The 24,245-nt window shown below is 33.7% G+C and overlaps 3 protein-coding genes across 6 annotated transcripts in view; 1 reads left to right on the forward strand and 2 right to left on the reverse strand.

Moving 5' to 3' along the window:
* Positions 1 to 24,245, reverse strand: part of LOC114325602 (heat shock protein 70 A1-like) — a 517,012-nt gene that overhangs the window by 448,238 nt on the left and 44,529 nt on the right. The window lies entirely within an intron of this gene.
* The window catches only part of LOC114325597 (mediator of RNA polymerase II transcription subunit 24), a 135,317-nt gene that overhangs the window by 81,902 nt on the left and 29,170 nt on the right, over positions 1 to 24,245 (reverse strand). The window contains exon 8 of one of the 4 annotated variants that reach the window (XR_007701025.1): positions 4,331 to 10,201. Coding sequence is in view for 3 of the 4 variants with exons in the window: in XM_050662660.1 (XP_050518617.1) it covers positions 9,797 to 10,201 (405 nt within the window). In the remaining variant the exon portion in view is untranslated. Of the gene's footprint in view, positions 1 to 48; positions 10,202 to 13,841; positions 14,256 to 24,245 lie in introns of those variants that run through there. The other 3 variants (XM_050662660.1, XM_050662659.1, XM_050662661.1) reach the window with 3 other exon arrangements.
* Positions 21,881 to 22,727, forward strand: LOC126892860 (uncharacterized). The gene is made up of 2 exons (XM_050662669.1): positions 21,881 to 21,981; positions 22,175 to 22,727. Exon 2 carries the CDS (start codon positions 22,181 to 22,183, stop codon positions 22,676 to 22,678), a length of 498 nt encoding a protein of 165 aa, XP_050518626.1. The 5' UTR covers positions 21,881 to 21,981; positions 22,175 to 22,180; the 3' UTR covers positions 22,679 to 22,727.

A 24,245-nucleotide genomic window follows, 5' to 3' on the forward strand; every position in this document is an offset into this window, starting at 1 on the left:
AAAAGCTAAGATTAGAAACTTCTCAGGGTAAAAAGAACTCAAAATATATTAATAAAAATTTCATTTATTTTACTATTCCTTTGCCTATCTTATTCTAATATAAATAAAGCAAAATTACATCAAATATAAAATTGAGAATCGCATTTGAAGAGTAGATAAATTTGTTTCAATGTCATTTGTTGAAAAATTGTCAAAATAAGTAAAAAAAATTGTAAACCGTAATCGAAAGTTCAATAAATATGAAAACTGGAAGCGAAAAACTTCTAGGTCTAGTACCTAGATAGAGCGAATTTAAAGGAATCTGCTTTATCATTCCATAGAATCATGTTTTTGTAAGTTAAATATGACAGTAAAGAGCAGTCTGTCAATTGGTCCGTTTTTGACAGTACGCCAAAGTTAATGTGTCGCGTAATTTTGTAAAGAATCAAAAAACTAACGAGAAATAAGCTGGTTTGGTAAAGCAAAACCTGCTTTTCACTCTATATATCACATCTGTACCTACAGAAGTCTGCAAAAAGCTTCATGAATAGGGAACTTGCACATTTTTTTATTACATGATAATGTTCAGTTTTGTATAAAAATGAGATTTCCAAAATTTCACGCTTCAAAAACTCGTAATAACTTAGAAGTACAAATTTAAAGTCTTCTGTATTTGAAAATAGTTCAAACGACCCGTGACGTCACAGAGTTTAACTATATGGTTCCGTTTATGGTTATATTTAGGTATATTCTTCTGATTCTTCTTTAGTTTATTGGCCTCCACCTACTTGGGTATTTGGCCAGCTCGTCGTCGGGGAATAAAGGAAAAATATTTATATTCTAATGACATTTATCGTATGTTATTGTAATAATATATACCAGTTTTTTGAGATTGGAGTTTGATTTAGTTATTGAAGAAAAGGAAAGAAGGTTCACTAGGGAAAATAAAACCATTTTGTAAAAGTACAAATTTTCTATGAATAGTTCAAACGATCAAAAACACTTGTAACGTCACATAACTGCATTTTCTACTGACGTTTATAATGTCTAATTTAAAATTGAAGACACAAGTGCATGGAGGGTCTATGTTAAAATTTTTCAAAACATGTTTTTTATGTTAAAAGTAAGTTGTTCGAACCTAAAAATCTTTCAAACAAGCCAAACATGTATTAAAATTAATATTTTCTAAGTTACTAGAGTGTAAAGGATCTATGTACACAGTAAATTTTAAAATGTAAGTGCATAAAAGATCTATGTACACTTTTTATATATAAAAAATATATAGTAAATATTTTTGTTAAGTTTTTTTTAATAGTGTTAATAAATATATAAGCTTTAGGACTACCTATCCTATAAATTTAGTCTATTTAGATCTTATAGTAAAAAAGTTCTAGTGGCTCAAGCGAGGAAGTGGCTCAAGCGCTTCAAAAAATAAAGAAAGGAAAAGCGGTAGGACCAGATGATATTCCTGGGGAAGTATGGAGACCATTAAGAGAGACAGGAACAAGGTGGCTTAGAAGGTTTATTTAATAGAATTATGGAAGTTGGACTAATGCCAGACGAATGGAGAAGCAGTATACTACTACCTGTCTACAAAAACAAAGGAGATATAAAACAATGTACAAACTACAGGGCTATAAAACTGCTTAGCCACACCATAAAAATATGGGAAAGAGTAATTGATAGACGGATACGTGAAGAGACCGAAATATCCGAGAATCAATTTGGCTTTATGCAGGGTAGATCAACAACAGATGATATTTTCATTATAAGGCAGTTGATGGAAAAATACAGGATAAAGAAACAAACGCCCATATGGTATTCATTGATCTTGAGAAAGCATATGATAGAGTTCCTCGAGAGATTCTGTGGTGGGCACTCAACAAGAAAGGAGTCCCTGGTGAATATGTAAAGATTGTGAGGGATATGTATGAGGGAGTAACGACTAGTGTTAGGACAGGTGTGGGAGAGACGGATAAATTTCATGTAAAAGTAGGATTGTATCAAGGCTCTGTGCTTAGTCCGTATTTATTCTCATTAGTTTTGGACCAGATATAGTCTGTTCGCTAAACTCAGACGCAACTTTCTAGATATTTTAGTCGGTAATTTTGCCAATTTTAGTAAAATTGGCAAAAAATAATTACTAAATAGTTAATAATCACTAAATAGTTAGTAATTTTGCCAATTTTTGCAAAATTGGCAAAAAACAAAAAAATTATGGACTAAAATATCTAGCCAGTTGCGTCTGAGTTTAGCGAACCGACTATAACAGCAAAACTACAGGGTAACATTCCATGGTGCTTAATGTATGCTGATGATGTCGTATTAGTAGGAAATAGTGAAAGAGACTTAGAACAAAAACTGGAACAGTGGAGACAAGCTCTGGAGGAAAAAGGCTTAAAACTTAGTAGGACAAAAACAGAGTATTTGGAATGTTCATTTAAAGATAGAGCTACTACAAATAAAATAGTATCTTTGGATGGTGAAATGATTGTGAAAAGCAATAGTTTTAAGTACCTAGGATCGGTATTACAGAGTAATGGAGAAATAGATGGAGATGCATGAAGTAGAATTAGGGCTGGATGGATGAAGTGGAAAGAAGCGAGTGGTGTGGTGTGTGACAGAAAAATTCCAATGAAGCTGAAGGGAAAATTCTATAAAACAGCCATAAGACCGGCTATGATGTACGGAACTGAATGTTGGGCAGTGAAAAAGAAAGAGGAACAACGAATGCATGTGGCGGAAATGAGAATGCTTAGAGGGATGAGTGGAGTGACAAAGAAGGATAAAATTAGAAATGAGTATATTAGGGGAAGTCTAGGTGTGGCACCAATTGATGCCAAAATGAGAGAGCATAGATTAAGATGGTTTGGTCATGTTCAACGTCGAGATGTTAATCACCCAATACGAAGAATAGCTGAAGTGCAGATTCCTGGAATGAGTAGGAGAGGAAGACCAAAAAAGACCTGGGGGGAGACGATAAGGCAGGACATGTTGGTAAAGGGGATTAACATTGATATGACCCAAGATAGAATTGTGTGGAGAAATACAATTAGGGAAGCCGACCCCGCATAGGGATAAGGCAAAGAGAATGATGATGAGTAAAAAAGTTCTAGTATAAAAACTTTAACTTCATTTTTCTCAATAACTTGCAAATGTCACATAGACCCTTCACGCACTTGTGTCTTCAATTATATACAATTTTGTTTACTTTGTTGGTTCAGAATGTAAACATATAGCCCGATGACGTCACGACGCGTTTTGGGCTGACTGGTATAATTTGAATTTTTAATCGTCTTTACGGGCCAAACGAAAAACAAACAAAACTGTTTTATCTTTGATACATGTTTTAAATTATGTTCTGTTGTGATTTATACCATTTTTTTCGAATTTAAAATTTTATGCAAGTTCCCTATTGTGTTTTGAATTAGCTTCCATTTGTGCTATTCTCCAAGTTTGATTCCTAGAGATTATTATTTGTATCCGGAGCCTGCCCAAGCTAAGTCCAAAGCCCTGCATGAAGTCAATGGAGGACAAACAGATGGCAATGGCCGCTTTTTTAGGTATTGAAGTGGCATGTAATAGTGTTACTATGAACTCTTTGATAAAGGCAATAACTAGACGAGGAACATTTGTGGTAATATCCACATGGATAAGGGCATCCCTGGGAATAGAATAGTAATATCCATAATGGGTAAAGCAACCAGCAAAGCAAGAGCAGATTGAGGATATCCACAGGGAGGAGTTCTGTCACGTCTACATTGGACAACCTTGGTAGATGAACTTTTCAAAAATCTGTTCACACAAGATTTACTGTCTAGGTCTAGGATATGGTGACGATATTGCAATCGTCGCCAGGGGCAAATTCGTCCAGGTGGTGTCTGGGAGAATGCTAGTAGCCCTAAATATCTAAGCATCAAAATTAACGCATCACCTTAAAAATGGGACATTTTTGATGTCTTGTATTTCCTAAACCTGTTATCCGATTTTAGTGATTTTTTCAGTACGTTATAGCTTTATTCTTCAAGAATATTGATGTAATAATATTGTTGCTAAACAGATAAGTCACTTATCATAAGTGTCATTGTATACCGGGTGTAACAATGGTAGTGTGTTTTTTCCTCAAAGTTTGGAACACCCTGTGGAATATTCTGGCGTATATAAAATATTGAAATTAAAACTCAACTGTAGCCTTAGGCTTTCTTAACATTATGCTTTTTGATTCATTTCCTTATGTTGGATAATAAAAAAGTTACAACAACTAGCATATGACCGGGTAATATAACCCGTATGCACGCCAATGGTGAATATAAAATTCTTAATTGTATGTCAAAAAATACGCAATAACTACCTCTTAAAACCTACTAAATTTTATTTCCATATCTCAACCGGTTTTAGAGCAATAAATAAATCGTCAGTTTGTACGAAAAAATTCAGCATCCTGTATCTCGGGAACGAAGCATTTGCGGACATATGTTTATAAAGCAAATGGTCATTATTTTTTCATGCAGAATTACCCCTTAAAGTTTGCCGCACTTATTTAGAAGCACCCTGTATTGATGAAGAACGTTGCTAGTTGTTAACCCTTATCCGGGTAAGGTGGGTCCAACGGGCCCGAGACGCAAACTCTTTTATCATAAACTGATAAAAATTTTTTTATTGAATTTTATGCATCACTGAATTTGTTTAGAAGTATGTTTACTTAAACATAGTCATGAGCTATTCAAAATATTCATTATCATTTGTGAAATTATTGGGTCGAAAGTATTTTGTCAAGTAAAGGGGCAACACGGGCCCATCGGACCCTATTTGCATTTATACCTAAAGTCTAAATCTTTGTTACAGCAGTTAATCTGGCAGTCAGGTAATGTTTTTGTGGATTATCTAAACGACTTTTACGATTCCGGAAATCCAATAATAAAGTCTAAACGTGTAACAAACAATGTAATCATTGTTAATGAATTTTAAATCATCATAAATGAATTTTAAAAACTGATAATCATTGTTGGAATGCAATAATATTGTTAGGTAGGTACCTATACATATTTTGAAATGAATAATGCATCTGCTATCAGTCGTTTGATATCGATGTTAGTGCCTACAACTAAGCTCTTAAAATTATATTGAATTACAGTGAAAGTACATAGTGCGAATAAAATGTCCCGAAATCCATTATCAGCTGCAGAACTGCAAGATATTGCTAATAATTTATGGGACTCCGATGATGAATAATCTCCTGAAGTAGGCGGCATTGAAAGTGACTCTGAAATTGAAGATCATCTTTCGGAAGCAAGTGAAGAGGATGATCAGCAAGTAGTATTGACTGATAATGAAGAAGAATGTGTAGCTACAAGTTCCCAGATTTAAGAGTGTGTAATTTTTGAAACTAAGGATGGAATTAACTGGAAGTATGCGAGGACGTATGCGATCCTGCGACATAATAAAAAGCAAAGTGCACAAAGTAATGTTAGCCCCTGGTCAAAATGTAGATGATCCTGTTGATTTCTTTTGTTTTTTTTTGGACGAAAAAATTGTGAACTAAATAGTGAAGTGTATAAATAAAGAAGCCGAAAAAGTCCTGGGGGTAGGGAACTGGAAATATTGCGACTCTACAGAGCTATATGCCTTTATTAGACTACTACTAACAGCGGGGCACCTGAGTGCCAACATCCATAATGTAGATATACTTTGGAGTAAGCTTTATGGACCCACTATATTTAAAGCTACCATGGGGTTAAAACGATTCAAAAATTTGCTAAGATTTGTTCGATTTGACGATAAGGGCACGAGGTCTGAACGAAGAAGGAACGACAAATTAGCAGCAATACGCGATGTGTGGAATCAAGTCAACCAAATCTTTCAGAAATACACTATTTACCAGAAAAAAACATAACGGTAGATGAGCAAGTTGTTCCGTATCCAGGTAGGTGTCCTTTCAAGTCAGTATATTCAAAGCCAGATAAGTGTAAGCACCCTCGAGGTAGACCGCATACTATAGTAGCACCTTTTTTTAATCTAGACAATTTAAATTTAACTTTAATAAAAAATCAAAAAAGAATATTAGAAAAATATATGGGTAAATATGAATAGTACATTCAAGAACAGTGGTGGGCCCAATGGACCCGGGTTGCCCGGTTATGTAAGTAAAATGTGTTGCCCGGATAAGGGTTAAAGTACCTAACTTTTTTATTATCCAACATAAGCGAATGAATCGAAAAGCAAAATGTTAAGAAAGCATAAGGCTACAGCTGAATTTTAATTTCAATATTTTATATACGCTAGAATATTCCACAGGGTGTTCCAAACTCTGAGAAAAAAACACACTATCTTTGTTACACCCGGTATACAATGACACTAACCTGTTTAGCAATAATATTATTAAATCGATATTCTTGAAGAATAAAGCTATAATATACAAAAAAATTACTCAAATCGGACAACAGGTTTAGGAAATACGAGACATCAAAAATTTCCCATTTTTAAGGTGGTTCGTTAATTTTGATGCTTAGTGTAGTTGATAACTGGCGTAAACAAGACAATCAAAGCTCAAAAAACACAAATCTTCAACTTCATAAAAAAGAGAGCATTACAAAGCCTAAAACCACCGGTGTTGGGAGGAACAGAGAGTTCATTTACCAAATAAACAAAATATCTAGGGGTATATTTTTATCATAGGCTTACAAGGAATCCTCACATACTGAAAACCACATAGAAATCGACTATGTCATTGGGCAGATGTAGAAGAATGTGCGGTAAGAATTGGGGGCTCAACACCAAAATTATCCTACGATAATACAAAACCAATGATAACCTATGGGTCAGTAGAAATAGTGCAAACACTCCTGACCATGGAGCTGCGCGAAGGCGGAGTCAAAATGTCAAAATTCACGGAAAGGCAGAAAAATTCTATTGTAGATACCGTGCGTTTCGCATGGAAGTGGGGACTAAACCAAATTTCGTCTACTGCGCCGTGGTCAGGAGTGTTTGCACTATATCTAGTACATCGGGGTTGGAGTCCTGCTGAGTCTACCACCACTTCATATATCTGTATACAGGGCGAAGCCAGATCAGTGATGCAAAGATTAATACATGGTCAACAACATATACGCCATAACAGAGTGCTGACAATAGAAAGCAAATTGAGGAGCTAAAAGGAGATAATGTAGTGGGACAACCAACGAACTGTTAACACTGATGGAATGACCCCGTCCCATTCCAACAGTGAAGCGAGATTGGCGCCAACATACAAGAGAGAGGTTCTAGAGAGACAGAGAATTTGTCAGGTAAAATTTGCTATAACTACCACCAGAGTTGCCAGATGTGATTTTATAAAACCCCCACTTAGAAACTGAAATTCTCTCAAATCATCCAAATTTAAATTTTTGCCGCATTTTAATAAATTAGTAGTCAAATGTAGAGAAGAGTAAACAAAAATTATACTACTTATCAACAAAGAGCTCTGGAAATAATTCATAGGTCCTATCTTCTTCGATTATATGAGAGTATAATATACAGTTCTATGTGTACATTCGCAAATTTAATTTCCCATGACCCCTTAAAATCTTCCATAATTTTTACCCCAAAAAATCTCCCAACCATTTGTGCTTAGAGAAGTTCCCCTATACGCTTGCAAATTACCCCAAAATTGTGGGAAAATACCCCAATCTGGCAACCCTGACGTACCTGACTAACACTGTCAATTTGTTTGTTTACGAAAGATGGCGATTATCTTCCCTCCTTTACCTGATTATCTTCTATCTCATCCTGGCGTCATTAAGTTCGCTTCATGTAGATTCCACCAGTGTTGACAGTTCGTTGGGGACAACCCATCGATGCAGCAGCTATGACATATAACTTTGACAATAAATTCAAAATATACCAGGCAGAGAAGACTAGAAGGAAGGTGTACTCATACAAGCAGAAGCTACCTGTTATACTGATGGCTCAAAAACATCAGAGGGTGTAGGAACAGCTGTGCATCTAAACATTCCGTATATGTATTTGGCACCTACGACTTTTCTATTGGTTCTTTGCAGCACGCGGTCATATTTCAATCAATAGGCGGCGAGGTGCCAAACGCGTATACGGAATGTTATTCGGTGCGAAATTCATATACGGAATGTTAAATATTCGTAGACCGAAAAAGACAACTTTTTATTGAGTCAGTTAAAAGAAGATTTGGAATGTTATTTGGTGCGAAATTCATATGTGGAATGTTAAATATTCGTAGATTAAAAAAAGACGACTTTTTATCAAGTCAGTTAAAGACGACTGATTTTAAAATATTTTGTTAATGTATTATTAAAGAAAATAAAACAATTATTACCTATATGGAATGTTATTTGGTGCGAAATTCATAAATGGAATGGTATAGATTTGAGAGATATTATTATTTCCTTATTTGATTAAGGTTTCGCTTTCGCAAAATTTTTAATGACTTTCACGTATTATTTAGTATGTTTAGATATGTTTCAGCTATTCAATTATGTTGAAACTTTGGAATGTGTGCTACCAGACGAAAATAGTCGTCTTTTTTTATCTACGAATATTTAACATTCCGTATATAAATTTACCACCAAACATTCCATATGATATAATTGTTTTATTTTTATTTAATAATATATTAACAAAATATTTTAATATCAGTCTTCTTTAACTGATTTTAATAAAAAGTCGTCTTTTTTGGTCTACGAATATTTAACATTCCGCATATGAATTTCGCACCGAATAACATTCCGTATATTCGTTTGGCACCTCGCCTCGTATTGGTTGAAATATGGCCGCGTGCCGCAAGGAACCAATAGAAAACTCCTAGGTGCCAAATACATATACGGAATGTTTAGATGCAACCGGTGTAGTAGTGACAAAGCAAAGGGATATATTTGCGGGTGAGTCTATCTAAGGATGTCACAATTTTCCAGGCGGAGATAACGGCAATCTATCACTGCATGGAAGAAATAGAAAGGCAGGAAAGAACGTACCGTTCAGTTGCCATCATCACAGATAGCCAGGCAGCGCTTAAGGCACTCAATTCTGTAGATGTCAATTCTAAGCTAGCATGGGTATGGGTAGACTGGATACTGGGAGATGAGGCAATGAAAAATCAGATGAAATGACCAAACAAGGCTCATCAATGCCATTCGTTGGACTGCAACCCTTCTGCGACGTTGCACAGGCTATAAGAAAGTGGGTAGCCCACAAATCTGTAGAATGGCAGAGAAATTCACCAGGACAAAGACAGGCGAATTCGTTTATGGCAGACCTAATAAGCAGAAAAACAGTCAAATCCATAGTAGATCTGGTAACAGGGCACTAAGCTTATAGGATTGGCAGAATATGACCTATGCAGATTCTGCTACCTAAAAGAGAAAAAAACAGACCACACTTTTGTCAGCATCAGGCCTGGTAAATGAGCGGTTCTTTGCATTAAGAGAAGAAAAGTTACCGACAAAGAGTTGAGTGGAAGGTTCAGTCTCGAAGTCTTTTAAAAAGGGCCAGGCTAGAGAATGTAATCTAGAGCTGGAGGACCACGATAGATCTGAAAAGGTCGCAGTGGAATAAACCAAAAGCAACCTCATTGAAGCTATCTATCCAGAGCCTGCAAAGAGACTTGATGCTACGATTTCGAGGACTTGGATTCAACGACGTAATATGTTGGGTATGATCCAACTGTAATCTAACAAAAGAACTTATCACTCAAACAAGAAATCAAGTAACACTAGGAAGATTGACGATGCAAGCTAGTCATATTCCCAAGGAAGCAAAAATACACCTCTTTCGTTTTAATATACAATCCATAACGACTCAGATGACATACCTATCGTGTAGCAACATCTTTAGCATTCTTCAAATAATAGTTCCTCAATATACACAAATCCTTCGCCATATTGATCCTTCCAGCTGTACTTGTAACATCATGAATATGTAACAGAAGCGGATAACTGAACAGATCAGGCATCGTTTTGAGCAAATCCGATATTAGAGATGAGGGAATAGCAGCCAATACAGCACTAGCAGTTGGTACTTTGACTTCGACTAAGGATTTGATGAGGTAGAACGCGAAATAGGTTTGCTGGGTAATGGAGCCTTCTTGGATGACTCCTTCGAACATGTAGAGCAGTTGGCGAAGAGCGGTGAGGAGCTGCTCCAAAGGCTTGGCTTCTTCTTCTTTCGTGTCGGAGAGGCGGCTCATTTTGGCGACTGGAGGGTCTGTATCGACGTCCTGAAAGTTAAAAAACTATTTTGAATATATTGTAACAAGTGCGCGGGAATTAACAGAATTTATAGCTCAAAGGTCTTCTGCGCGAGTACCATCACCGACCAAACAGGTGATCGAATATCTTAAATTTTAGATTCTTCAATCTTTTAATGAAAATCTTTAGAATATGTCTTAGACCAGAGAAATTTGCAAATAAAAAACCTATCTCGCGACAATATTTGATACAAGTGCTTTTGATAAATTTGGTATTAACAATAGGTAATAAATAAAATATGCAAAAGATTAAAGTCATTTTTTACTTATAAACAATATAAGATCGCTATTTTATTTTAAACACTAAAGGTAAAGACCGACAAATTATATGGAAAAGTGACACAATTTTACTGAAAGAGTATGCAAACCCTTTTAGGTCTGGATCCCGCGTATGAAAAAAAAGTTGATTAATAGCAAGCTCAAAATTTGTTAATAGCTTAAGGGTGTTTAGTCGGAGAGACTTTGATATATGGGAACACTGTAACAGGGGAAGTTTTAATTGTGGAACAGGTTAAAAATTTGGAATGGTCAGACCACGAAAACGGCACATGTAATTTGTCCGACAGAACAGACTTAAACTCTCCGAACAGAGATTAAACTCTCATGCAAAAATCAGACTGCTATTTATCACCAAATGGGCGTTTTAATGAGTGGAACATGTAGAATATGTCATATGACAGGAATTATGACAGGTGATAAATAGCAGTCTGATTTTTGCATGAGAGTTTAATCTCTGTTCGGAGAGTTTAAGTCTGTTCTGTCGGACAAAATAAATGTGCCGTTTTCGTGGTCTGACCGTTCCAAATTTTTAACCTGTTCCACAATTAAAACTGCCCCTGTTACAGTGTTCCCATATATCAAACTTTATCCGACTAGACACCCTTAAGCTATTAACAAATTTTCAGCTTGCTATTAATCAACTTTTTTTTCATACGCGGGATCCAGACCTATTTATAATGAGAGTTTGTAAGTACATATGCAATTTTTGTTAATTCGTTTCTTAGTTATTGCAAAAATAGCTTCATAAGTCGATTTTTTGATGGTCGCCAAAAAGGAAGCAAAAGTAGCAGTAGCGTATTCAAACCTATACGACCAACTTGATACCAGGGAAGGCGAAGCAAAGATATATAAAACAGCCAAACAGAGAGAGCAAAGAAAGCAAAAGATTTTATAATTAAGTATTTTCTATGGGAAATAAGCCACAATTTTACTAAAAAATGAATTTATTAACGTTTCGAAGCCCAAATCGGGTTTCGTTGTCAAAATACAAAATACTATTAAAATAAACAAAAATGTTGTTGCTAAGTAAAAAAATTCTTCTAATAATTTATTTAATCTGACTCATTTATATTGGCAATTCAGACGTATATTATACATTTTAAAGAAGAAGACTTTAAAATGATATCGCCAATATTTATGAGTTGCGTTCCTGGGACGACTTTACTAAAAGATAGTTCATTCGATTACATGAAATCAATCCCAACTCAAGAATATCCGTCGCAAAAAAATCATAGCATGTGTTCTGTCTTTAAAAAGACAACCAAATGCAACGATGACAGTAAAATTCTCGCGTTAGTATAGATAGTATATTAGATAGTATCACAAGGTTTTTTCCTGGTTTTCCCTCGTGATTTACTATGGAATTTCTAACGCGAGAATTTTACTGTCATTGTTGCATTTGGTTGTCTTTTTAAAGACAGAACACATGCTATGATTTTTTTGCGACGGATATTCTTGAGTTGGGATTGATTTCATGTAATCGAATGAACTATCTTTTAGTAAAGTCGTCCCAGGAACGCAACTCATCAATATTGGCAATATCATTTTAAAGTCGTCTACTTTAAAATGTATAATACGTGTCTGAATTGCCAATATAAATGAGTCAGATTAAATAAATTATTAGAAGAATTTTTTTACTTAGCAACATTTTTGTTTATTTTAATAGTATTTTGTATTTTGACAACGAAACCCGATTTGGGCTTCGAAACGTTAATAAATTCATTTTTTAGTAAAATTGTGGCTTATTTCCCATAGAAAATACTTAATTATAAAAATGCCACAAGCAAATAGCTTCAGAACAACAAAAGATTTTAATCAGATTAGATGTATCCGAGATGAAAATAATAAAATACTAATTCACGAAAAGGATGTCAAAAAGAGATGGGGAAAGTATTTTGACAGTTTATTAAATGAAGAATTTGACAGACAGCCTGTGGAGTTAACGGAGACAGTAACAGCAATGGTTACCAGAATAACAAACGCGGAAGTGGCTCAAGCGCTTCAAAAAATAAAGAAAGAAAAAGCAGTCGGACCAGATGATATTCCTGGGGAAGTATGGAGAGCATTGGGAGAGACAGGAGACAGGAATAACTTGGCTAGAGGTCTATTTAATAGAATTATAGAAGTTGGACAAATGCCAGACGAATGGAGAAGCAGTATATTAGTACCTGTCTACAAAAACAAGGGAGATATACAACAATGTACAAACTACAGGGCTATAAAACTACTTAGCCACACCATGAAAATATGGGAGAGAGTAATTAATAGACGGATACATGAAGAAACCGAAATATCCGATAATCAATTTGGCTTTATGCAGGGAAGATCAACAACAGATGCAATTTTCATTGTAAGGCAACTGATGGAAAAATACAGGAATAAAGAGACCAACGCTCAAATGGTATTCATTGATCTTGAGAAAGCATATGATAGAGTTCCTCGAGAGATTCTGTGGTGGGCACTCAATAAGAAAGGAGTCCCTGCTGGCGAATATGTAAAGATTGTGAGAGATATGTATGAGGGGGGTAACGACTAGTGTTAGGACAGGTGTGGGAGAGACTCATAAATTTCAGGTGAAAGTAGGATTGCACCAAGGCTCGGTGCTTAGTCCTTATTTATTCTCATTAGTTTTGGACCAGATAACAGCGAAACTACAGGGTAGCATTCCATGGTGCCTAATGTATGCTGATGATGTAGTGTTAATAATAAGAAATAGTGAAAGAGACTTAGAACAAAAACTGGAACAGTGGAAACAAGCTCTGGAGGAACAAAGTTTAAAACTTAGTAGGACAAAAACAGAGTATTTGGAATGTTCATTTAAAGATGGAGTTACAACAAATAAAATGGTATCTTTGGATGGTGAAATGATTGTGAAAAGCAATAGTTTTAAGTACCTAGGATCCGTATTACAGAGTACTGGAGAAATAAATGGAGATGCATGCAGTAGAATTAGGGCTGGATGGATGAAGTGGAAAGAAGCGAGTGGTGTGTTGTGTGACAGAAAAATTCCAATGAAGCTGAAGGGAAAATTCTATAAAACAGCCATAAGACCGGCTATGATGTACGGAACTCAATGTTGGGCAGTGAAAAAGAAAGATGAACAACGAATGCATGTGGCGGAAATGAGAATGCTTAGATGGATGAGTGGAGTGACAAAGAAGGATAAAATTAGAAATGAGTATATTAAAGGAAGTCTAGGTGTGGCACCAATTGATGCCAAAATGAGAGAGCATATGTTAACCCTTAACTACAGACATCCCAATATTAGCACGTAATTACAGAATCCCGGTATTTTTTACCGGTCATTATAAAATAGAGTCAAAATATAAAGTTAATAATAAAAAACAAAAAAATTTTGCATTATGAGTTTTTATGGAGTCTCTAGATATAGGAAAAATGGTAAAATGAGTAATTTTAATAATATAATACAAGATTTTTTAAGAATAATCTATTAAACCAGAATTTTGGTAACATTTTTGGTCTATTGAAACAAACGGCCATAAATGCTATGAACAAAAATTTAGACTTTTTTTAACAAATAAACGTAACAGAATCACAAAGGAAACGTAAAATAGCATTTACAAAAATTTTTACATCCATGAGAGAAAATCTTCAAGGGGTAAAATTATCACAGAATTAAATGGCAATTCCATTTTTGCAAAGTGGCCACAAAATTTTTATCGTCAAATTTAACCTTCATTGAAGGTCCAGGATAACTTCCACAGTCCATTTCTTTACTTTTTTCCTAAAAACACAAAAAAATAATACAAACATTTCAGATTTACAAATATAGTATGTACTCATATAAAAATACTTAAAACAGACATCCGGTAATTTTTACCGGTTAAGATTTTTGATGTGTGCTAGAAAAGAAAATATTGCCAATACACACTACACGCTTTGACTAGCATTGTTATACAAACTACCCGAGAGGTACTGTAAGTCGTGAGGTTACCATGAAATCAACATTTTGGGAATGCCCGCCGGTAAAAAATACCGGATCTCTGTAGTTAAGGGTTAAGATGGTTTGGTCATGTTCAACGTCGAGACGTTAATCACCCAATACGAAGAATAGCTGAAGTGCAGATTCCTGGAAAGAGTAGGAGAGGAAGACCAAAGAGACCTGGGGGAGACGATAAGGCAGGACATGTTGCTAAAGGGGATTAACATTGAAACGACCCAAGATAGAATTGTGTGGAGAAATGCAATTAGGGAAGCCGACCCCGCATAGGGATAAGGCAAAGAGAATGATGATGAAGTCGATTTTTTGAAAATGATTAATAAGTTTTCTAAAAATGCACAAAAGCCTTTAATTTCGCGTGATAGGAGGGATACTAGCACAAGTATTCAGCTACAAAAATTTCAAGAAGTTTAATTGTCGATTTTATGAAAATATAATAATCTATCTAAATATAATGGAGGAATATGGTTTTTTATCCTTAATAAATAAATCTACTAGAGTTTGTGGTTCATCCAAAAGCTGCATAGATCACCTTTTTTATAATAACAAGACCAAAAATGAAAAAGATATCGTAGCAGCTGTATATGAAACATTTATATCTGATCATAAAGCGATTTTTGCATTTATCCCGTTGTTTCCAAAATTAAAAATTCAGCATGACCGTACTATAACACATATAAACTACAACAACTTAAGACAAGACTTACAGAAACATGACTGGACACAATACAAACACCTCGATGATGATGACGTGGACCAAAAAGCAACGTTAATAACAAAAGTACTAAACTTATACATTGAAAAAAACACACATAGTACACAAATACAACGTAAAAACATTAAAAGAAAACAATGGATAACTAAGGGCATAATAAACTCTATTGAAAAAAGAAATAAACTTTACAAAGAATTTAACAAAGATCGTACAGATAATGCAAAAAAACTGGAGTATCTAAACTACCGCGCAATTGTTGACAAAACTATTAAGGCAGCAAAACTAAATTTTTATGAAAAACAAATAACAGAAAACAAAAATAGTTCCAAGCACCTGTGGACACTAACTAAAGGTTGTGGTAATAAGCAAAATAAAGAATTAATAGAGGAAATAATTTCGGAGGATGGGACCGCAGTTAAGGATCCATTACATATAGCAAAATAATTCAATAACTTTTTTTGTAGTGTTGGAGAAAAACTGGCAGAAAAAATAGATGTCTCGAATAACCCTACATTTAATAAAAATCAGTTCCGAATTAACAACGCATCATTCTTCTTAACACCCGTAACAGAACCAGAAATAATAAATTTAATAAAAACATTAAAAAATAAAAAAGCACCAGGTATAGATAAGATTAAATCCGAAGTAATTAAAAAAACTTTTGAAATAATTGCACCTTATTTAGTAGATTTAATAAATTCTACTTTTAAAACAGGACAATGCCCAGTTGAATTTAAAAAGGCCATTATTACTCCATTGCACAAAAAGGGAGACAAGAAATGTAAAATGATTAATAAGTTTTCTAAAAATGCACAAAAGCCTTTAATTTCGCGTGATAGGAGGGATACTAGTACAAGTATTCAGCTACAAAAATTTCAAGAAGTTTAATTTATCAGTTATTGCAAAATTGAAATTGTTTATCCCAGAAAGCTTTTATGAAAAACGTTAATATGCATAACTATTAGGCATACATGAATTCTGAAAACACCAAATTGAAGCAAAGAAAGGCTCTTTAAAAAACTAATGTTACCTAAATATTGTAAAATAGGTTTACAAAAGTGCTGTGGGTTTGATTTTAAGCCTATGAACATTTAAAATAACTCAGACGCATTAACGTGTAGGAAACACTGGCGAAGCGTCCATGTCACCACTGTTACCATTGGTAACAGTTAAAAATCTTGCAATAAATATTTTATGACTGTTATGAAATAATTCCATTTATATTTTTTACCAACAGAAATATTTGTTAAAATAGTACCTAATTCAGTAAATAGCCAACTAGACGCACGAAAATATTGGCGAGATATGTGAATCCATTGCACGTTATTATACACTGTGTCCGTAAAGTATGGAACAAATTATTTTTTAGCTAAACAGAGCATTTTAAGAAATAATCCTGAAACACGTCGATTTTTAATTTTAATTTACCGTATTTTAAAATAATATTCTAATATACAGTGTGAATTACTTTCGAGTAATGACGTCACCGTCATTTTTTTTAAATGGAACACCCCCATTTTGTTTCAATTTTCGGATTACTCTAGCTGAGCTGATTCCAAAAATGTATCACATGTTGATTCAAATTGGTACAGGGTGGAAAAAAATATAATAGTTTTGTGTGTGTTCATAAAGTAATGCGTTAGTTAAATTAACAATATTATCAAAAATACTTATTGTCTAGCGGACAGAAGCCTACAGATAGCCTACTATGTTTCTTTTAAATTGATAAGAAATAATTTCTTTCATATTCTGTCCGCTAGACAATAAGTATTTTTGATATTGTAAATTTAACTAAGGGGCCGTCCATTAATTACGTGATGTTTTTTTGGATTTTTTTAACCCCCCCCCCCTTGGTGATACATTTTGAGGTTAAAGACACCCTATATCACGTGTATTTGGACAATTCGTGATTTTTTATGGACCCCTCCCCCCCTTTCGAGCATCACGTGATTAATGGACAGCCCCTAACGCGGCACTTTATGAGCACACACAAAACTATTGTATTTTTGTCCACACTGTACCAATTTGAATCAACATGTGATACATTTTTGGAATCAGCTCAGCTAGAGTAATCCGAAAATTGAGACAAAACGGCAGTGTATGCCGTTACCAATACTGGCAGTGGTAACGCAGGAGAAACCTCGCTATCGCTCGGGACTAGCTCGTTTCTGAAAATTTTGAAGGAGCGACGGCTCTGTTAGAGACAGCGCGGGCACGCTGTGTATATCAGTATTGTCACCATTTTGAGGATTGGTAACATTAGTTTAGTACCTATTACAGATTACAGTGTGCGTGCATTTAAGCATGCAAGAGTGTTGCTACGTATTGCGTAATTGATCAACTACTTGAAAAGTTATTCTCCTTGTATATTTTTTTATATATAATTTTGAAGAAAAAAAAATGATATTGAAAGTGGAAGAATTAAAATATGAATAAAAAATAGTTTTCAAAATCTATGCTTTTTCCTACTTGTTCATTTTTTATGTTAATTTTATGGTAGAATAATATGTTTAGGCCCGGTACTTTATGTCTCGATTAACAGCCGGTTAGTTAACCGGCTGTTTATCGGGACCTCTTTAGGGTCTCTTGCGTTGTAATAAATGCTATTACAAGTATTATTATAATTATAAAAGGGTACAATAACAATTATAATTGCATTTATTACAACGCAAGAGACCCTAAAGACGTCCCTATTAAACCCCGGTTAACTAACCGGCTGTTAATCGAGACATAAAGTACCGGGCCTTAGTTTGTTTATTATTTATTGTTATACCTGTTACATAGGTATACATAATTACATACATATAATTTGGGAATAGTGATTTGTTTAATTTTATCCCACAGGATTTAAAACAAAAACTTATATTTGGGAGGTTCAAAATAATTTTTTTTAAATAAGATTTTTTTACATCTGGTTTGGTAACACTTTAGAAAAAGTCACGCGTCGCCACTGGTAGGAAATGAATTTTTTTATTCGAAATGTTGGCATTTTTGTTTTTTCATATATTAAAAAAAATACAATGTACATACGACCCTTAAAACCAGAGTTATTATCCCTTTTTTTATATATTTTATAATCCTTTATATAATCACTTTAACACGAAAATTATACAATAATAATTAATGAAGTAATAGGGACAAAATAATAAAAAACGATGTGGATAATTCCAAAATGTAGTTTATTATTCTAGAATAAAACCTTATTTTCGATACCTTTCTAAAACCGTCAAAATAGGGTGGTGGAATATTCTGGACGCTTCCATTGACGTGTCATAAATATCAGGACGTTGACCTTCACAGGGAACATACAAACTGCACTACGTATTTTATTTTAATTTTAAAATAAGATCCTTTATTATTTCTTCTACATATTATAGCACAAATTATAATTATTGTATTATTAATTGTGATATCTGTAATGCTAAGTTAAAGGTTCTTTAGCCAAAAAATATCGACTTTGACTAAGTTTTTTAGTAAAAAATAATAGAAATCGATTGTTTTTCATCTCTACTTTTAATACTTAAAAAATGTTTTTAGAGTTCTAAAAAACTTGTCAAGATCGATATTTTTTAACTTAATACCTTTTAACTTATTAGTACAGATATATTATTATTGAATTATAAATCTAAACAAAATAAAAACAGAGCAATGGATAGTCTATATATATAAAAAAAGAGTGTGTGTACTTTGTACACACGTAAGAAGTTATACTTCTATTATATGATTTCAACGAAATCAATATACTTTAAACAGTTTCTCTACTACTTTCCAAAATTTTTTATTAAAGCAATACCAAAAATTAAAAAAATAAAAGGATAAAACACACACAAACACATTGAAAAATGCCACAAATGATTTCTGAACAATAATTGTTGCCAAAAATTTTAATTAAATACGTATTTTCTGAAAAAAATTATATAATAATATACTTACAATCATAAAATCTATAAAAAAAAATAAAAAAAATGATATAACTTGCATTGGGCTTGAACCTACTTCCCGTGTATCCCGCCGTACGAGAGTCGCAGCGAATTCAAACTGCACCATCTTCGCGTTTACGTCATGTGGGAATATACACAAACTGAACAACTTTTTGACATTTTGTTTATATGAATTTTTATTAGTTTGATTTTTGTCGAATTAAAATACAACAATATATAGAGTAAGAAAACGATACATTAGATGAAAATTTGTGAAAGTTTGTTCGTAATCAGATTATGTAAATTAAAGCATTGCCTACTAGGGGTATAGCATAGCAAGTTTTCCAAATAGGTATGAAGATAATTTTTTATTGGAATACAACTGAAACATTTAGAATTACGTACCTGTGGCTTTTCAAAACTATTTAAAAAGTCACTATAATTATAAATTTGATTTTATTTCTGTCCTCACAACAATAAAAACTAATATATTATACAACATTTTTGTTTACCGATAACCTCCATATTGAACAATTATTGACAGATCATTTCAACAGATCTCGTATAAAGACTAATACCAAACTGTCGGTGTGCGCATGCGCGCAGATCAATATAAATTTACCCTCAATCTCAATCGCGCCTAAAGAAGTATAACTTCAAAAACTTTGCAATGAAGACTAATATCCTTATAGCAATAATAAATTGTGATTTAATCCCCTGTGAAAACATATCTATATGTCCTTGGTTTCACTAAAGCCTTTGATTGAAGAGGAGATACAAAAATACAGGACGAGCTGCACAGGAAAAGCAGTTCTTATACCAAATCATGAAGATAACCAACACAGAATGGTACACACTCAAAATATCGGCGGAGATATACAATATAAATATATCAAGATCCAAGTCAAAATCAAAAATAACTGAATAAGTCTCGAGATTAGAGTATCCAGGAAAAAAAATATACTGAGGAAATCTTAAAATGAGTATAAGAAAAGCAGCGAAGAAGTAGGACAAGCGGCTTATATATCAAGACGTTAGAAAGAATTCTTAAGAGTAAATTAAAAATGTATGATTAGATGAAAAAGTATGCATACACAAATCTTGTGTAAGAGAACCCATATAGCAGAAAGAAAAATAATGCTTGGTCAGCGCAATGATAATTTTGAGATCAATGTAATAGACCTCTGTAACATTTAGAATATTGTATGAAGAAGAAACATACGGGAGTAATAGAAATAGCTAGACAGACTAACTTTCTAACAAAGTTAGATGCTTCTTATTGATAATATTTTATACCCGAACATGTTGTGTAGGTACCCACATTAATTGTTTATCAAAATGCCTGTAACTTTTTAGACAAGAACATCATTATATATAATAAAACTAAGTTGATAAAATGTGTGTGCCGATAAAACTTAAAAAGGATTCCCGATACGATAAAGGGACTTATATAGTGCAATAGCCCTTTATCCCCGCTCGAACAAGTAAGTTCCCGTTTTAACTTAAAGGGCGTATTTTTAAAGATATAAGGGCTTTTCCTAGCAAGCTTGGCTAGCACTAGACCTGGCTCCTCCACCAAATTTTTAAATATTCCCAATTTGCCCCTTCGCCAAACTTTTAAATATTCCGGTATTAACATCATTATCATCATTATATATAATAAATATATACAGAATAAGCCAAATAAAAACGGAACATATGCAGTTAATACAGTGTATCGGAACTACGTTTGAAATAGTCGACTAATATAAAAGTTTGACACACATAAATCATAGCAACTCAACTACCTGTCTTCTTAGGCTAAGGCTATTGCCAGACAAGCGACAATTTACGGCGCCATAAGAGCAGTAAAATGAAGCGCGAAAATTGGTCCCGCGGTGAGTGTAGTGGATGGCCAGACTGAGCTGTAAAATATCGCGAAGCAATATCGAACGGGTCCATCTTCAGCGTCGTGTCGCAAACAAATGGACTTAGGTCCAAATTTGTAGCTCATCTAACCACAACCACGACCAAAACACTGTATTTACATCTCGCGACACGCCGTAATTTACATCCCCGTCTGGCCATGCTTTTTACTGCAGTTACTGCCGCTTCATTTTACTGCTGTTACAGCGCCGTAAGAGCAGTAAAATGAAGCGGCCGTAAAAAGCATGACCAGATGGGGATGTAAATTACAGCGTGTCGCGAGATGTAAACACAGTGTTTCGGTCGTTGTTGTGGTTAGATGAGCTACAAATTTGGACCCAGATCCTTCTTATCATTTTCGCGCTTCATTTTACTGCCCTTATGGCGCCGTAAATTGTCGCTTGTCTGGTCGTAGTTGGTAGGTAAACAGGTAGTTGAGTTGCTATGATTTATGTTTGTCAAACTTTTGTATTGGTAGACTATTTCAAACGTAGTTCCGATACACTGTATTAACTGCGTATGTTCCGTTTTTATTTGGTTTATTCTGTATATTTTGGAGTTGAAGCGAGATAAGTTTAGTTATTCAAATTATTAATTATTAATTCTGAAAATATTTAAAAATTTAAGTTTTCAAATTTCGCGCCTTTACTACTTATGCTATAGCTGCAGAACTTATTGTTACGGCGGACGATAATGTCGAGTACATTCTAGAATGTGTAAAAGAAAATACTCTCGAACTTTTCCGAATATGCTAGAGCCTAGCTCTCTGAATATATAAGGGCCGGGTATCACCCGCCAGAGTTAGTTCGATTTGAAAAGCGATTGCGAAAGGAACTGAAAGAAGTTATCTGTGAGCATTTATTTTGAAGTATCACGTATCAGTATTTTTAATAGTGTGTTTAATTAATTCTCGATTTGGAAGCCGAGAAGAAAAAAGTCGTCTGTGAGCCTTTATTGTGAAATATCAAATGTAAGTATTTTTAACCGACTTCAGAAAAAGGAAGTTCTCAGTTTGATTATTAATTATTTATATTAATTATTTTTGAAAAAATAATTATTTTTGAAAAGATAATTAATAGTGTCTTTAATTAATTCTAATGGTTGTTTTTCTTTTTCTTTTAATTGTTTGTCTATAAAATGTTTATTTAATTTATATTTTACAGAATACAATGCCTAGACGTAAAAAAGGAGGAGATCTTGCCAGTTCTGCAGCGAAACGGCGGAAACAAAAAGAACATAGAAGAAATGAAACGGAAGAAGAGCGCGAAGCACGTTTACAAAATCAACGAACTAGGATGAGAACTCTGAGAAGCACAAAAAATGAAGAAAGAAAAGAGAACGAAAGTATAGAAGAATCGAGAACTTTAAAAGATAATTTAACAAAGGAAGCATTCCACTACGAACCGACGAAAAAATATTACAATCATAAACATGTTGTGATCGGAAAAATGGATAACATTTGCCAATTTTGCCACGCGAAAAAATTCAGTAAAGAAACAGCAGGTCTCTGTTGCATGAATGGAAAAATTCGACTACCACCACTGGAAGCACCTCCACAGGAATTTCTACATTACATGACCGGGGAAACACAAGAATCAAAACACTTTCTTCAAAATATAAGATTAACCTCAAAGAACCCTGCTTCTCTCACGGTCAGCTATATGTAGCTTGCTCAAGGGTAGGAAATCCGAAAAATCTATATATATATATATATATATATATATATATATATATATATATATATATATATATATATACTCCAGACAATAAAATGAAAAACGTTGTTATAAGCAAATAGTGTGAGCGAATGTTTTCAATAAATTTTTTTACTATTACGTCATAGTTTATTTTTTTATTGCAACTACCGCGTAATCTCATATCAACTCCCGGGCGAAGCCGGGTATTATAGCTAGTTTCAAATACGTTTAACATTCTTCGTCATTGGTTTATGATATTTCGTTGGGGATTAGCGACACTAGCGACAGTGTCATATAAATTGTGCTATTCGCCCCGTGCGTCTCCCCTCTATTTAAAGTCACGTGACACGCTGTCAGATTTTGTAAGGACGTTTTAACATTGAGTCTTATGGGATTATGTTGTTAAACTTGAATATTTTATTTTGTAGTGATCATAACCGAATAAAATTGTTAGAATTCATTAGTTATTAATTTATAGTGTAATTTATAGTGCAACAAAATATTTTCTTTTTCGTTAATAAAGATTTATTGACATAAACTGCGATAGTGAGGTTATGTATACATAATCAAACTGTTGGAAAGTGAAGAATTTATACAGTCGAACCCGCTTATTGGAATAGCCTTTGTGCAAGGCAAAAATATTCTTATAACCGGGATATTCTAATAACCGATCATTGGTGGCTAGTCGAAATAAGTGTTACCGAATATACGTAATAATATTATTTACATACTATGCCAATGTGTAGTTTTACATACTATGCCAATATGTAGTTTTATTACATACTATGCCAATATGTATATCATATTATATGTACCTACATATTCAGTGTATGTAAATGGTTTTAGGTCTTTTTACGTCAATAATACAGTAGTGTAACTAGTACTTATCTATGTATGTGTTAAATACCAAATTACATTACATGTATGTGAATGAATACATTATATAATTAATATGAAATGTATGCAATATGTAGATATGTAAATATTTTCTTATTAAAATGCATACCTATATAACAAAATTACTTTTTTTTTCTTGAGAAATTATTGGTAATTATAGCTTTTTCGTTGTTAATTCGTGTGGTCATCCTTAATCCATCGGTTGAATAGAAGTTTTATTGGCGTCAAGAAATGGATTGTTATGTACATTCTTGTTCTTTTCTCTTCTTTTCGAATTTAACAAAGCCATAATTCCATCTTGCAAACAAGTAAGGTACTCTCTGAGTGAATTCTAACTAAACTGCTTCTAACAATTTTATAACAGGCAACAGTGCCTTTGTGTAGACAAATAAAAATTATTTTATGACCCATGCATTTGTAGGCTATGCTAAAGATCGAATTGGTATTCCTAACAAAGTAATAAATATTTATTACCCTAATAATATCTAATCCAGCACTACCGGCCGTTGACGACAAACCATAATACCAAACATAATTTAAATTTTTAGTAAATTGTAAAAAAAATATTCTTTGACCTGCAAAATATGCTAATAAGCGGTATTATCTAGTTAGATCCTATTCCAATAAACAGATAAATTTA

The sequence above is a fragment of the Diabrotica virgifera genome, chromosome 9, assembly GCF_917563875.1.
Source record: "Diabrotica virgifera virgifera chromosome 9, PGI_DIABVI_V3a".
NCBI classification, from domain to species: Eukaryota; Metazoa; Arthropoda; class Insecta; order Coleoptera; family Chrysomelidae; genus Diabrotica; species Diabrotica virgifera.

Bases quoted from the DNA above. Each gene is read 5' to 3' on its own strand.
- LOC126892860 (XM_050662669.1), top strand. From the start codon at position 22,181: ATGCCTAGACGTAAAAAAGGAGGAGATCTTGCCAGTTCTGCAGCGAAA.